The sequence below is a fragment of the Carassius carassius genome, chromosome 37 (genome assembly GCF_963082965.1).
Source record: "Carassius carassius chromosome 37, fCarCar2.1, whole genome shotgun sequence".
NCBI classification, from domain to species: Eukaryota; Metazoa; Chordata; class Actinopteri; order Cypriniformes; family Cyprinidae; genus Carassius; species Carassius carassius.
The window spans coordinates 11,278,317-11,293,303 of record NC_081791.1 but is presented as its reverse complement, the minus strand read 5'-3'; the positions used below and the strand labels follow the sequence as shown (position 1 = coordinate 11,293,303).

General features: G+C 44.5%; 2 protein-coding genes across 4 annotated transcripts in view; one reads left to right on the top strand and one right to left on the bottom strand.

The window, feature by feature from the left end:
* Positions 1 to 349: 349 nt before the first annotated feature.
* LOC132117996 (proteasomal ubiquitin receptor ADRM1) lies at positions 350 to 4,221 on the top strand. 2 transcript variants are annotated; one of them, XM_059527449.1, is made up of 10 exons: positions 350 to 473; positions 915 to 1,129; positions 1,206 to 1,322; positions 1,484 to 1,607; positions 1,748 to 1,834; positions 1,973 to 2,045; positions 2,136 to 2,395; positions 2,508 to 2,665; positions 3,715 to 3,817; positions 3,980 to 4,221. In XM_059527449.1, the coding sequence occupies exons 2-10, from the start codon at positions 920 to 922 to the stop codon at positions 4,081 to 4,083; spliced, it is 1,236 nt and encodes a 411-aa protein (XP_059383432.1). In that variant the 5' UTR covers positions 350 to 473; positions 915 to 919; the 3' UTR covers positions 4,084 to 4,221. The 2 variants fall into 2 exon arrangements, with proteins under 2 accessions (XP_059383432.1, XP_059383433.1); XM_059527450.1 differs by lacking the exon at positions 350 to 473 and having other exon boundaries at positions 1,751 to 1,834.
* Positions 4,222 to 4,263: 42 nt separating this feature from the next.
* The window catches only part of LOC132117995 (laminin subunit alpha-5-like), a 77,919-nt gene continuing 67,195 nt past the window's right edge, over positions 4,264 to 14,987 (bottom strand). For both annotated transcript variants that reach the window (XM_059527446.1, XM_059527447.1), the window contains exons 74-80: positions 12,899 to 13,088; positions 12,672 to 12,818; positions 6,530 to 6,677; positions 6,312 to 6,442; positions 6,103 to 6,196; positions 4,992 to 5,111; positions 4,264 to 4,856 (exon numbers count right to left, since the gene is read on the bottom strand). In XM_059527446.1, the coding sequence (XP_059383429.1) occupies positions 4,708 to 4,856; positions 4,992 to 5,111; positions 6,103 to 6,196; positions 6,312 to 6,442; positions 6,530 to 6,677; positions 12,672 to 12,818; positions 12,899 to 13,088 (979 nt within the window). In that variant the 3' untranslated portion in view covers positions 4,264 to 4,707. The remainder of the gene's footprint in view (positions 4,857 to 4,991; positions 5,112 to 6,102; positions 6,197 to 6,311; positions 6,443 to 6,529; positions 6,678 to 12,671; positions 12,819 to 12,898; positions 13,089 to 14,987) is intronic.

Here is a 14,987-nt window from a genome sequence, read left to right as displayed (position 1 = left end):
ATGAATGGAGCAGGGTTGGAACTAAACTCTTCAGGGCTCCGGCCCTCCAGAAACTGAATTTGACAGACCTGATGAAAGCATGACACATGCATGTTTGGGGTCCCAAAAACACAAATGACTTGAAATGATAATTTCCCTGCAAAATAGTGTCATTTCATTTTGTTCTCTGTCATGAAAACTAATTCGTAGCCACGATATCCTCTGGAAAAAGTACTAATAGCGTTTTTTCCATCATTGTAAAATGTACAGTGTTGATATTGCATCGAATGAGGTGAGTGTGCACAAAAAGAAAGGGGCGCTGAGAAGGACACGTTATTCAGCCAATCAAATGCTTCCTTACGCACGAACGTACAGGATACAGGAAGTCTCATGCCACTTTCACCAGTCCATCTGTCTGCAACTCTTCAGCGAGTGATCCTTAAAAAGACCCACATCTGCTGCAGGAATCAACGAAAGACTTGACGTAAATACCGGTATGATACACTTTTATCACAATTTGTTATTGTCAGATTTACCGCAGCGCGATGCGTTTAAATACGCAGCGGCAACAAAATGCGCAGTCACGGCTTGAATGGCAGCTAATGCTAATTGAGTAAAGCGCTTCAGAAGCCAAACAATAAACATATGATTCAATCTTCAACCTGAGGGTGAAACTGTTAATTATGGTGCTATATTATATCTTAAGTTAATATGTAAATGTATCTTTGTACATACACAATCCAGTTGGTGTCTTTCGAAGCTAGCTAGAGTGCTAATAAATCTTGCTGAGTAACTGTGCTCATATCCGTAAGCCTCGTGTTGTTTATCAAACTCGTGATGAAGCTGAGCTCTGAGCTCTTTGATAAAACCGGTTTATGTGAATTCAGAAAGAGCCTGAAATAATGTTTTCTCTGTTTGTGTTGTCTGTCCAGCAGTGAGGATGTCGTCTGGAGCTCTGTTCCCCAGTCTGGTGTCTGGCTCCCGCAGCTCGTCCAGTAAATATCTGGTGGAGTTCAGGGCCGGTAAGATGACCCTGAAGGGCAGCACAGTGACCCCAGACAAGCGCAAAGGCACCGTCTACGTCCAGCAGACAGACGACTCTCTCATCCACTTCTGCTGGAAGGACAGGACCTCTGGAAATGTGGAGGATGTAAGAGCTGCTAGCATGCAACGACGATGTTTTATATGGATATATCGAAGTCTGATTGTTGATTCTTGTGTTTTAGGATCTGATAATATTCCCGGATGACTGTGAGTTCAAGCGAGTGAACCAGTGCACTACAGGACGCGTGTATGTGCTGAAGTTCAAGGCCGGCTCTAAAAGGCTGTTCTTTTGGATACAGGTGAGTAAAAGATTGCTGATGCTCGCGTTGCATGCTGACATGCAGCATTTTAGATTTGCTTTGTCAGAATATAACAAAGTGATGCACTTAGAGGGAACTGTGAAACCTGATCGGCTCAAGTCAGCTTTGTGCTTGCTGTTCCATCTCTCATCTCTCTAAAGGAGCCGAAAACAGATAAAGATGAGGAGTACTGTCGCAAAGTCAACGAGTACCTGAACAACCCGCCCATGCCAGGCGCTCTGGGCAGCGGAGGAGGTGGAGGCCACGAACTCTCTGCTCTTGGTGGTGAGTGACAGAAGATGGAGAACATGCATCTCACTTTGGGCCTGTCCTAATACTCACACTTGCAGACATTTTTGGGACAGACTCTTTGTTAAGAAGAGTACTAAGTGAATTTCCCTTTTGTCCATGTAATTTTCTATAAGGAGAAGGTGGTCTGCAAAGCCTCTTGGGTAATATGAGTCACAATCAACTCATGCAGCTGATTGGACCAACAGGACTGGGTGGACTTGGTGAGTTTTATTACTAGCTCTTTATTTTAAAGTAATATTCTATGTCCATGATTGTAAATGCTATTTGAACCGGGCCATATTGCAGATAAATAAGTATAGAAGTTTGAAGTCGGTAAGGATTGTTCTTTTTCACTAAAGGTGCTCTGGCTGGTCCAGGTCTGGCCGGTCTTTTGGGCAGTGGAGGTCCCGCTGCCAGCAGCTCAACCTCAAGGTACATCTTTTGAGTTCTCCGTGCTTATTTCTGCTGCTTTGTTCACACATCTTACTGATTTGATTTATTATCCCTCTCCTGTATACACAGCTCCCGCAGCCAATCGGCAGCAGTCACTCCCTCCTCTGCATCGGCCGCCCGTCCCAGCTCCACCCAGGCTCCCACCACACCCGTCACCCCTGCTGCTACCTCCACCAGCTCTCCCACGGTGACCCCCACCACCCCTGCTGCCCAGACTCCCTCCGTGCCTGCGGGAGCCCCCTCCAGCACGCAGCCCATCCAGCTGAGTGACCTCCAGAGCATCCTGGCCACCATGAACGTGCCTGCCATGGCCGCAGAGGGGCCGGGAGGTGAGACTCTGACAACTGATGTTCCTTTTAGAGATTGACCGATATGGATTTTTCTATAGCTGATGCCGGCTGTATCCCATTCTCTAATACACTGTGCATTGCTCCTCTGCAGTGGATTTGGCGAGTGTGTTGACCCCTGATGTCATGGCTCCTATTCTGGCTAACGCTGAAGTGCAGCAGAGACTGCTGCCATACCTGCCGTCAGGAGAGTCGCTCCCGCAGAGCGCCGAAGAGATCCAGAACACTCTGACCTCTCCACAGTTCCAGCAGGTCACACTCATGCTCAGAATGCCCTCAAATCAGTGGCTGTTCTTGATGATAACCGTATTATGTTCAAATTCCTGGTAGAATTTTGTTGTGGGTCAAACTGAATCTAATGGGATTCATTATAATTTACCAAAATCAAATTATGAAAGAAAAAACTGAAAAACTTTAGCCCTGTGGTGCTGTTCAGAGTTATATGAAACTTGGTAAAGGTTTTGGCAAAACACAGAAAATATGGACATTATTAAAGGTAAAAAGTAAAGTACCATAAAATCCCCTAAAATACAAAATAGTAAATAAGCAACACTTAATATATATATATATATATATATATATATATATATAAATAATGCATCGAAATATATAATGCATTCATTTCACTGAAATAAAAACAACAACATTGAAGTCATTTTTGACTTCCATGTGAGTAGCACCAATGGGTTACAAATAGTTCACCCAAAAATTTAAATAGTCATCAATCACTCACCCTCATGTCGTTTCAACCCTATTTGAATTTCTTTGAACACAAAAGAAGATAATTTTAAGAACCGAACAGTTGTTGGTCCCCAATGACTTTCAAAGAAGGGAAAGAAATACTATGGAAGTCAATGGGGACCATCAACAGTTAAATGACCAGCATTCTTCAAAATATCTGCTTTTATGTTTATGTTTTGGAATGACATGAGGCATAATGCCACCATTTTCATTTATGGGTCAACAATTCCTCTTAATGCTGGTTGCCACCCATCATAAAATGGTAAAATAAGTTCATGGTGAATTATAAAAGGGTAGTTACAGTCCTTTATGATTGCGTGAGCCGTATTTGAAGTGGTTTTAAAAGACCATTCTGCTAAATGTTAGCTGAAAACATTGCTTCACAGAAGACCAAGTTTTCATCAGTGAATTATGGCATTTTGTTGTTTATTTTATGAACTTTTACCAGGTATATGTAGTGATGTACAGAAGCAATTTGTGGGATTCTCCATAAATGTTTGTCTTGGGCTTGTGCATTTATTCAGCTTTGATGTGAACCTGCTGTGTGTGTGTGTCTGCAGGCGATGAGTATGTTCAGCAGTGCTCTGGCCTCGGGTCAGCTCGGCCCTCTCATGAACCAGTTTGGTCTGCCCTCTGAAGCAGTGGACGCAGCTAATAAAGGAGGTGAGATGTGCGGCTTATAAATCAGCAACATAGAATCTGAATTCAAAATTTATATGAACTTATACAGGAAAGTGCATATCCTGAATTCAGTTTTCGCTATTAGTAAAAACTACTTCATGTTTGCTACCCACAAGCACTCATTTGCTTTGTCCTGGTGTTCAGATGTGGAGGCGTTTGCCAAGGCCATGGAGGGCAGTGATAGCAAGACCGATGACGGCGAGCCCAAAGACAAGAAAGATGATGACGAGGACATGAGCTTGGATTAGAACAAGCTTCTGAACACCGTCGTCTCTCTAAAGTGTTAGTCCCATGCTAGTTTGGGTTGTTTGCCTGTACTCTTATTGATCCACGCATGTTTTGTATGTCCAAAGCTACACTATTAAACAACTGAAGCTGTAATTCCAGCTTGTGCATCTGTGAAGTCGATCAGCATGAAATCAGTGACAAAACATAAAGGAAATGTTTATTGCTATTTAAAAATACAGCTGAGGGAATCTGACAAAATATCAAGTGACAAAAATAATATTTCTTGAGTTTTCAACTCCAGTGATTTTACATAATACACACAATGAATCCCTATGGCACATGGGAAATCCACATTCAATTGCCCTCCAGTGTTTTTATACAACTAAATATTTAATGGTCATATATGATTGTATCAATGAAATGTACTAATTAAACCTGGAACGATCTCTATTCCTCTGGTCCCTGCCGTTCTGAACATTATAGTTTATCAGTGGCGTATCGGCACTTACAGTGCTTTTTAGTGAAACTACCTACACAGGTATGAAAGTAAAGATAAATATCAGTTTAAATTAAACGCTAAGCAAACCCACCACCTGCTGATTTGATAGTGTGAGAAGAGTAAGTAGGGTTAATGCAGCTGAGGTCTATAGTGCAGGGCAGCCCTGCGTCCCCACAGATCCAGACACTGACAGAGGTTTGGACAGCATGACAGGCCTGTGGTTCAGGACGGTTCTCCTCACACATCCGTGGGAAGAGAGGACGGTGGACGGGAGACCTGGCACCGCTATGGTCTCTGCACACAAGACGACCACAGGCTTATGAGAATCGCACCTCATTTATTTCAATGTAAGATTCCATTCATTTAGCTTTAATAATTGTACTTGACAGGAATTATAAATATAGATTTGGTAGCGTTGAGATTTCATACCTGGCACGCCGCCCAGATAAACGGTCTCTTTGCCCCCATTTGATCTGCTGGGTTTGGGACCCACTCCATGTTCACTCGCCGCATCCACGTGTAGCTGGATGACATTGCTCTTCTTCACAACTAAAATCACAAAAATGCAATTTATATTTTAACTATAACCATCAGTCGATTAAAATGTTCAATCTAATTAGCTGGTGTGGCAATAAATTAATCTAATTTATTGCAAAATAAAATTGGCTGTGGTAAAATACCCACAAAAGATCATTTCAAGCTATTATTGTGTTATAAGAGAAAAAAATCAAGTAGACATCACAATAGTAGGTTTAGAATTTTTTTTTTTTCAATTTAAGTCACCATAAAATTTAATACACATAAACGTTTAGGCTACAACGGCCTAAAGGGACACCGTTATGGTTTCCAGGCCATGAAACATAAAATATGTTGTTCTATCCCTTTAATGTCTTTTTTTTTAGTTGTCTATTTAACTATTTCAAATAAATAAAATTACACTCTAAAGAAGAAAGTAAAACTGCCAGCAGGTGGCGGTAAATGTCTTTGCGAGTTTTACGTTGATTCACACGATTTGTTCAAAACACGTTGGCAAAATTGAGCAAAAAGACACAACATTGTGTTTAAAATATAACAATATTAACTTCTTGTTTACTGAACTGTTGTATAAAATCCATTTGGACTCGTGGTATTCGGACATAAACAGCACTCGTCTGATATTGCTTTCACTACTCATGTGATATAAATATGAGACAAAAACTCATACGGGTTATTTTCTGCCCCAGTATCTTGAATTTTGCTGCTTTTTTTTATTTTACTTATTGAGTTGTTGCCCTGCATCATATGTCAACAGTCCACTGTGTGAAATGTAAGATGACGTACAGGTCTGGAGGGCGGGGCCAGTGCGTTAACTGCGTTAAAATAGTTAAATCGCATTCTTTTTAACTAATTATTTAAGGTGTTAAACTGAGAGCCAAGTAAAGTTACTAATGCTAATAATGATATTAAATTTAAATGTCTTAGGTTTCCAAAAAAAAAAAAAAAAACAAAGACCACAAACTGGTTAAGTGCAGTGTGATTGTTAGTGTTTTTAAAGACTCACTTGCAATAGTGTGCCAAACTCCGTCACAGAGAGACTCTTCTGGTGTGAGACTGACTGAAAACTCTCCACTGCCGCTGTTCACCAACACAGTCACCTGCAGAGAACAGACAGACACTTCAAACTGACACTGACCTTAGGCAGCACCACCGAGCCTATATGACTTCCATGTTGAGTTATTGCATGTGTATATGTGAGTGCATGTGTGTCACCTGGCCCTGGTTCAGATAGAGACTCAGCTGTTGAGTTTTCTTGGCTCCAGCGTGCAGCAGGAGTCCCGAGTCCGAAACCAGACGCACTTCCAGCTGGATCTCGAGGTCCCGGGCCAACACCAGCGATTCGTCTAGCATGACAGAGAGGAGCAATAAACAAAGTGTGCTGTACAGCATCTGTCTGAATTCACTCTGAAGCGTTTGATTGACTGGCTCACCGATGGTCAGATATCCTCCCTGGCTGGAGAAGTAAACCCCGGGCTGGAGGGGCTGCTGGTAACAGGGTATCACTCCCACGCTGTGAGAGGGGCTCTGTGACGGCACCTCGTTCAGACTCAGATCCCGCACACAGCCAACAAAACCAGCCTGAAAGATAGGAACGCAAAGAAAGACAGAAAAGTCAACGTCACAAAGATATGTCTCTGTGATTATGTTCAGACAGGTACCATCCAGAACACAGAGAGCTGCCCACCAAAACAGCTTGTTAGGGTATCACGAGTGCACTCCTGAACTGAAGGCTGCTCCAAACTTTATTATGCTGTCTTCTATCATTATCATTAAATATATCCTTAATGGATGAGCCAGTTTCAAAATGCATTGCATTGAGTTCAGTGGAAAAAATCGTGGCCTATTAATATTCAAAATAAAACTCGACTTCTTGAAGTTCCACGCAGATAATATTATTAAAATATCCACTTTATTATGAAGAAAATTAGATAATATTAAAAGAAACTATCTATGCGCCAATGGAATATGATTTCATACTAGCAAAATACTGTAATATAAAACAATATACTATTTTAAAATAAAAAACATGCTTACAGTATATTACAATAATGATTAAATGCTAACAAAATAATACAATAAAATAAAAATGTATGAGGTCTTACTAAAATAATTATTTTTTTAGCAATAAAAATAGTTTAATCTAATAAAAAAAAAATTCTGTGTGTGCTTATTTTAATATTGCATTACTTGTCGGGTCTCAGGGCTAATCACCTGTCTTTTTGGTGTGGGTGTGTGTGTGTTGGGATGGTTTGACAGCTCACCGCGTCTGCCTGTTTGTGTTTTCCCCGCCTCCCTTGTTTCCCCGTTGTTAACCTTAATTGCTCGCCACCTGTTCTCTATGTCCTTCTAATGAGCTCTTTGAACTCACCTTGTCATGTCTTGTCCTCAGGCTCCAGTGTGTTTAGTTGATTCCTCTGCCCTTGTTCTTACAAGCCTTGAGCTCCTAGTAGCTTCCAGCTGTTCATCCCTCCGGTCCGGCAGTTATACGTACTTCTGTGAAACGTGACTCATCTGCTACTCATCCTGTCACTGCGAGTGAAACCTGTGAAACGTGACTCATCTGCTACTCATCCTGTCACTGCGAGTGTAACCTGTGAACCGTGACTCTTCTCCTCTGTTTCGAATAAAGCCTTGAGTTTACCCGCATCTGAATCCAGCCTGCTTTCTCCTGACAGAACGGTCTGACCAGATTATGGATTCAGCGGGATCTGATCCGCTTCGCTCGGCTCTCGTTCAACAGGGAGTGTTGTTAGGGCAGCATGCCACCCAGCTCAACACCACCGCGCAGGATGTGGACGTTCTCAGTGCCCGAGTCTCCGAACTCCTCACACGGGTGGACGATCTTCAGCGAGAGGCAACGAGCCGGGGGCCCGTTCCTCACACCGGTATGTCACACGAGTCCGAACCCCATGCCAACAATCCGCCGGTCTACGATGGCGATCCTAACGCCTGTCAAGCGTTTCTCTCCCAATGCTCGCTGGTGTTTTCTCTGCAGCCCCGGCGTTACGCAAATGAAGAGACCAAGGTGGCTTACGTCCTTACACTCCTAGGAGCGTCTGTCGTCAGGGGCGTGTCTATACTGCGGCAAGGGAGGCCACTTCACCCTTCAGTGCCCGTTAAAAGCCAGGGCCCACCAGTGAGGCGGAGAGTTCTGGTGGGCACGGTTCTCAGCTCAAGCTCTCCTGCAGCACGCACTCAGCTGCCGTTCCAACTCTCCTTCCAGAGTCGTTTACACACTGGACTCGCCCTTGTGGACTCAGGGGCTGAGGGGAACTTCCTTGATGCTGCCTCTGCTCAACGTTGGAGAATCCCGCTTGTTCCTTTAGTTAGTCCCGTTTCAGCATGGTCATTAGCTGGCCGTCCCCTTACCACCATCACCCACGTCACTCCCAAGATAGACCTCCATATTGCTGGCAGTCATCATGAGCGGATTGAACTGTTTATTATTGATTCCCCTAAGGCTCCTTTAATTCTGGGACACCCATGGTTGCACAAGCACAATCCCCACATTGATTGGGTCAGTAATTCTGTTTTAGCCTGGAGTCAGTCTTGTCACGTGTCATGTTTGGGTGCTGCTTTTTGTCCTGTCTCTGTGTCTTGTGTTCCTCAGGAGGATCCCTCTGACCTGACTGGTGTTCCGGCGGAGTACTATGATCTTCGGGCGGTCTTCAGTAAGGCCCAGGCCACCTCGCTACCTCCGCATCGCCCTTACGACTGTGCCATTGATCTCCTCCCGGGCTCTTCTCCGCCTAAGGGTCGTTTATATTCCCTTTCAGGTCCTGAGAGAGAGGCCATGGACAAGTACATACGTGAGTCACTTCAGGCTGGGCTCATCCGCCATTCCTCCTCTCCCGCTGGTGCAGGGTTTTTCTTTGTTCAGAAGAAGGACGGCTCCCTGCGGCCTTGTATTGATTACAGAGGTTTGAATGACATTACTATCAAGAACAGGTACCCCCTACCTTTAATGTCTTCTGCTTTTGAATTATTACAGGGAGCTCGGGTCTTCACCAAGTTAGAACTGCGCAACGCCTACCACTTGGTGCGCATTCGGGAGGGGGATGAGTGGAAGACGGCATTTAACACCCCTTCGGGACACTACGAGTACTTGGTTCTTGCGTTTGGTCTGACCAGTGCTCCAGCCGTCTTCTCTCCAATTACACACCCAGCATGTCAGATGGGTTCTCCAGCGGTTACTAGAGAACCAGTTGTTTGTCAAGGCGGAGAAGTGCGAATTCCACGCTGAGTCTGTTACGTTCCTTGGCCATATTATTTCTACGGAGGGGATCAAGCCTGATCCCGCTAAGATTGAAGCTGTTGCCCAGTGGCCGGTCCCTGACTCCCGGAAGGCTCTGCAGCGTTTCCTGGGTTTTGCCAACTTCTACCGGCGTTACATCCGGAATTTTGGTCAGATCGCTGCACCGCTGACAGCCTTAACCTCCACTAAGGTGTCCTTCAGGTGGAACCGGGAAGCGCAGGTAGCCTTTGACATTTTAAAGTCCCGTTTTGTCTCTGCACCTGTTCTGATGGTTCCAGATCCGGAGGCCCAGTTCATTGTCGAGGTTGATGCTTCGGACATTGGGGTTGGCGCAGTTCTATCTCAGCGTTCCCGCCATGATGGGAAGGTTCATCCTTGTGCATTCTTCTCTCGTCGTCTCAGCCCTGCTGAACGTAACTATGACATCGGCAACAGAGGGCTGCTGGCGGTACGATTGGCCTTGGGTGAGTGGCGTCATTGGTTGGAGGGGTCAGCGCAGCCCTTCTTGGTCTGGACGGATCACAAGAACCTTTAATACATCTGTTCGGCCAAGAGGCTGAGCTCGCGTCAGGCCCGCTGGGCGCTCTTCTTTGCCAGATTCAACTTCACCCTCTCGTACCGGCCGGGATCAAAGAACACCAAGCCTGATGCCCTCTCTCGCCTGTTCGGTGCTCCGGGGGGGGAGTTTGCGGCCGAGGCCATCCTTCCTGAGGGAGTGGTGGTCGGGGCTCTTTCGTGGGGTATCGAGCAGCGAGTTGAGGAGGCCGGTCGAGGGGTGCAGGTGCCGGGAGAGTGCCCGGCGGGCAGGTTGCCGGTGCCGGCTGCGCTCTGAGGTCCTTGAGTGGGGTCACTCATCCACGTTAGTCTGCCATCCAGGTATTCGGAGAACGTTGTCTGCCATCCGACAGCGTTGTTGGTGGCCTACTATGGCTGCAGATGTTAGACAGTTTGTGTTGGCCTGCCCCACATGTGCCCAAAGTAAGCCTGTCAATCGCCCTCCTGATGGTCTACTGCATCCTCTCCCTATCCTTTCCCGTCCTTGGTCACATATTGCCCTTGATTTCGTCTCTGGGCTTCCTCCGTCGAAGGGAAACACTGTAGTTCTCACGGTGGTGGATCGCTTTTCCAAAGCGGTTCATTTTATTCCCCTGCCCAAGCTACCCTCCGCCCGGGAGACCGCCCAACTGGTGGTGGATCATGTCTTCCGTCTCCACGGGTTACCGGTGGATGTGGTTTCAGATAGGGGTCCCCAGTTCGTCTCCCGGTTCTGGAGGGAATTTTGTAGACAGATTGGGGCCTCTGCAAGTCTGTCATCTGGTTTTCATCCTCAGACCAATGGGCAGTGTGAGCGGGCCAACCAGGATCTAGGAAGAATGCTCCGCTGTCTAGCATCCAACAATCCGAGTTCCTGGTGTCAGCAGCTCTCCTGGGCAGAATACGCCCATAACACTCTTCCTGCGGCCGCGTCAGGTATGTCCCCTTTTGAGTGTGCTGTTGGTTATAATCCACCTCTGTTCCCATCACAGGAACCCGACGCAGCGGTTCCATCCGCCCTGGCTTTCGTCCAGCGCTGCCGTCGCACCTGGGAGAGAGTCAGGAGGATTTTGGTCCAAACCTCTGACAGAACCAAGGCTGCAGCTGATCGTCGCCGGTCCTCTCCTCCTACCTATGTGTGTGGTCAATGGGTTTGGCTCTCTACCAAGGATCTGCCTCTCCGGGTGCCTTCTCGTAAGCTGGCACCCAGATTCATTGGGCCTTTCCGCATCACCAAGGTGGTTAGTCCGGTGGCGATCAGGCTCAAGCTCCCTCCTACTCTTGGTCGGGTTCACCCGGTGTTTCATGTTTCCAGGGTCAAGCCTGTGTTCTCTTCCCCCCTTAATCCTGCTTGCAGTCGCCCCCCCCCCACCCCCCCGTCTTGTGGATGGATCTCCTACCTATACGGTTAAGAGATTACTCGATGAGCGGCGCCGCGGCAGGGGGTTTCAGTATCTTGTGGACTGGGAGGGGTATGGTCCAGAGGAGAGGTGTTGGGTGCCGTCCCGGGACATTCTGGACCGCTCGTTGATTGAGGACTTCCGGCGACATCGAGGTAGGCCCCTTCCTAGAGCGCCAGGTGACGCTCCTGGGAGGGGGGGTACTGTCGGGTCTCGGGGCTAATCACCTGTCTTTTTGGTGTGGGTGTGTGTGTGTTGGGATGGTTTGACAGCTCACCGCGTCTGCCTGTTTGTGTTTTCCCCGCCTCCCTTGTTTCCCCGTTGTTAACCTTAATTGCTCGCCACCTGTTCTCTATGTCCTTCTAATTTTTTCCCCTTTATTATTCCCTGTGTTTCTCTGTCTATTGTCAGACTGTTGTTATTCATACCAATAGCTCCGATCATCTAGCAGCTCTTTGAACTCACCTTGTCGTGTCTTGTCCTCAGGCTCCAGTGTGTTTAGTTGATTCCTCTGCCCTTGTTCTTACAAGCCTTGAGCTCCTAGTAGCTTCCAGCTGTTCATCCCTCCGGTCCGGCAGTTATACGTACTTCTGTGAAACGTGACTCATCTGCTACTCATCCTGTCACTGCGAGTGAAACCTGTGAAACGTGACTCATCTGCTACTCATCCTGTCACTGCGAGTGAAACCTGTGAAACGTGACTCATCTGCTACTCATCCTGTCACTGCGAGTGAAACCTGTGAAACGTGACTCATCTGCTACTCATCCTGTCACTGCGAGTGTAACCTGTGAACCGTGACTCTTCTCCTCTGTTTCGAATAAAGCCTTGAGTTTACCCGCATCTGAATCCAGCCTGCTTTCTCCTGACATTACTAGATTAGAAACAGTAATTTAAACTCTAATAGAATCCATTCTGGATTGAGTCTTTATGTAATAAAATTATATAAAAGTCTGTAAAATAAAACATTGTTAATCAAGACCTGTATTTCAAATAAAATAAAAAATAGAAAGAAATGTTCAGTGTAATTAAAAAACATTTACTTATCATTTTTCATGCTAACGTCAAATTCCTATGGAAATACTGTGATTATTTAGTAAATAAAAATATATAATTGTAATATAAATATGTGTATTTGTGTGTCATCTTATTAAAATAAAACGTGATTTTGGTTCAAGTGAAATAAAACATTTGTAAAGGGGAAAAAATGCAACGAACAGTCAATGTAATCCAACATCTGTGCACACTTGCTAAGATCAATACTAACATCAGCCTCTTGTTCTCTTATTGCCCATGTAGAGCATTTCATTTCAGCCACTATAGAAGCAGCAGACAACAAGGCAGTTCACTCGTTTTGAACAGAGTATGTATAAGACTGTGTTTACTGTAGCTGCGCTGTGGTCCGAGGGAAGTCCACCGATATAGAGAGGAGCACCGAACACACTCTTCCCTCCGCTCTTCACCATCTTCCTCTGAGGGTCGATGCCGTCCACTGTCAGAGAGGCCCTGTCAGACTCCACCCTCACAAACACCTGCAACAGTTCATGGACAAAATAAGAAATCTGGGAAACGCAAATATATGTCTAAAATCATGACTCGTCCACATACGAACCGTGTGCCACAGGCCATCGTTGTATTTCTTTTTGCTGCGTATGCTGGTCTTCCTCTTTCCACCGTTGACTGTCAGCATCAGATGGCCATCGAACACCGAGAGAGTCATGGTCCTCTGGCCTTTCACTCCCGCCACGTGGAAAATCAGTCCACTCGAGGAGTTCACACGCACACCCACAGAGATGTGCGGCCTGCAGACGGAGTTTAACATTTTGGCATTTGTGGTCCATATTAGTGGGTTTAACACATCCTAAAGTTTGCATTATCAAAGTTTTTTAGTATAAAAGTAAATCAGGTTTAAATGCCAAGAGTTCCTGTCGGGACGAAAGTAACAGTTGTTACTTTTGTCCTGCTACAGTGACAAGAAGTATTTATTTTGTTCTGGTACATGCTATTCTGTGAATTTCTGTCTTTTGCATCATTTATTAAAATGTTTATGTCATATTATACCAAAAGAATATGTCTGAGTGAGGGTCAGAAAGACAAACAGTGGTCTGGTTTTATCCAGATGTTTATGAGAGAGCGTTTCTGGACATAGAGGAACATCTGGGCAGCTCCTACCTCGCATTTACCTTAGTTATATTTAGGTTTTAGCCATACCTTAGCTTTTACACCTCCAGCTATGAATTTGCAGTGTTTCCAGATGTTTTAATGCACATTTTGAATTTATGCATAAAAACAACTGGATGGAAACATGAATAGGCCTACTGTTACATTATGTTTAGAATTTATATTATGCCAATGTAATTTAATTATTATATTGTTCATTCTGTTGAAAAAATGTTTTATAAAAATACACTGAAATAAAAAAATTAAGTTTGTACAGTCGGGTTTTGAGACATTTGATGAAACTTAAATTTAAAATAAAAATATAAATATAAATATGTAATTTAATAATTTTTTTTACAAAAATAAAAGACAGAATATGTTTGCAGTTACATATTTACAAGGTCATAGTCAGGTATACTTAATAAAAATAAGAGTAACAGAAAATAAATCTAGCTTATATTGTTGTGTTACTTTTAACCCACCTGCGTGTTACTTTCGTCCCAACCGATGGGGTCAAAAGTAACAATGTGCAACTTATGTTCAAATTGAAATTATACTGAAGCCTTTCTACATTTCTACAAAATACCACCTGGTATTGATAGACCACACTTATGAGTTACTGACCACAGCAGAAATATATCTCTGTCTACAACATTATCTTTTAAAATGATGTTTTTCTGAAAAAGGGTACTTTCGCCCCTGCTCTCCCCTACTGGACATATCTGGATCATACCCTACTGGCCTGTCGCATCGCGGGAACTACCCACTTTTTGATGTTTTCGCACAGCAGGAACTGAGTGCGATTTTAGTACCAGACTGCCTTTTTTGAGAACCAAATTAGCTCCTAATCCGGAGCAGGGTCTATTGGTGCGTTCAAGTCATGTCAGATACATCACATTTATGAGTTAAACGCACATGAATGCCACCACAAAGTCGTAATTATGAGTGGGGAAACTCAGAATTTTCTTTAAGCTCAGAGTTTCCGAGTTGGGGGCATGTCAATGAGAAACATGACATAATCGATGGATCAATGGATGCTACATCTGTTGTTGATGATAATTTTTTCGTTGAAATTGATCGACAGGATTGGAATATAACCATTAATATGTTTTTATGCGTTGCAGATTAAAGTCGCTTCATAAATTATAAAAAAAAAAATTAACGCAAAACACACCTGATCCAAATTCTTTGCTCTTCATTGAGTTAACAAACCCTGTTGTATTTTTTTTTTTGTTTATTAAAAGAAGGTACACCGTCATCTTGTGCTGACTAAACTGACTTGAACACACCGACGTCGTAATTACGACTTGTCAACTCGTAAGTACGACTTGTCAACTCGTAAGTACGAACTTCCCAGGAGGACTTGAACGCAGCATAACCAGCACAACTGGTACTAACCGTGACATAAGTAGACACTGAGTGGCCAGAGGAGTTTGAAAACGCCCTCACCCACCATGATTTAAAACGCCGTTTAAACATACTGTAAACATTGTGTCAACTTATTTCGCAAGTGTGATGAACAGCGATAGTTGGACAGACAC

Coding starts and splice junctions, on each gene's coding strand:
- LOC132117996 (XM_059527449.1), top strand. CDS start 920: ATGTCGTCTGGAGCTCTGTTCCCCAGTCTGGTGTCTGGCTCCCGCAGC. Junction 1,130..1,205: donor CCTCTGGAAATGTGGAGGAT/GTAAGAGCTGCT, acceptor CTTGTGTTTTAG/GATCTGATAATATTCCCGGA. Junction 3,818..3,979: donor GGACGCAGCTAATAAAGGAG/GTGAGATGTGCG, acceptor CCTGGTGTTCAG/ATGTGGAGGCGTTTGCCAAG.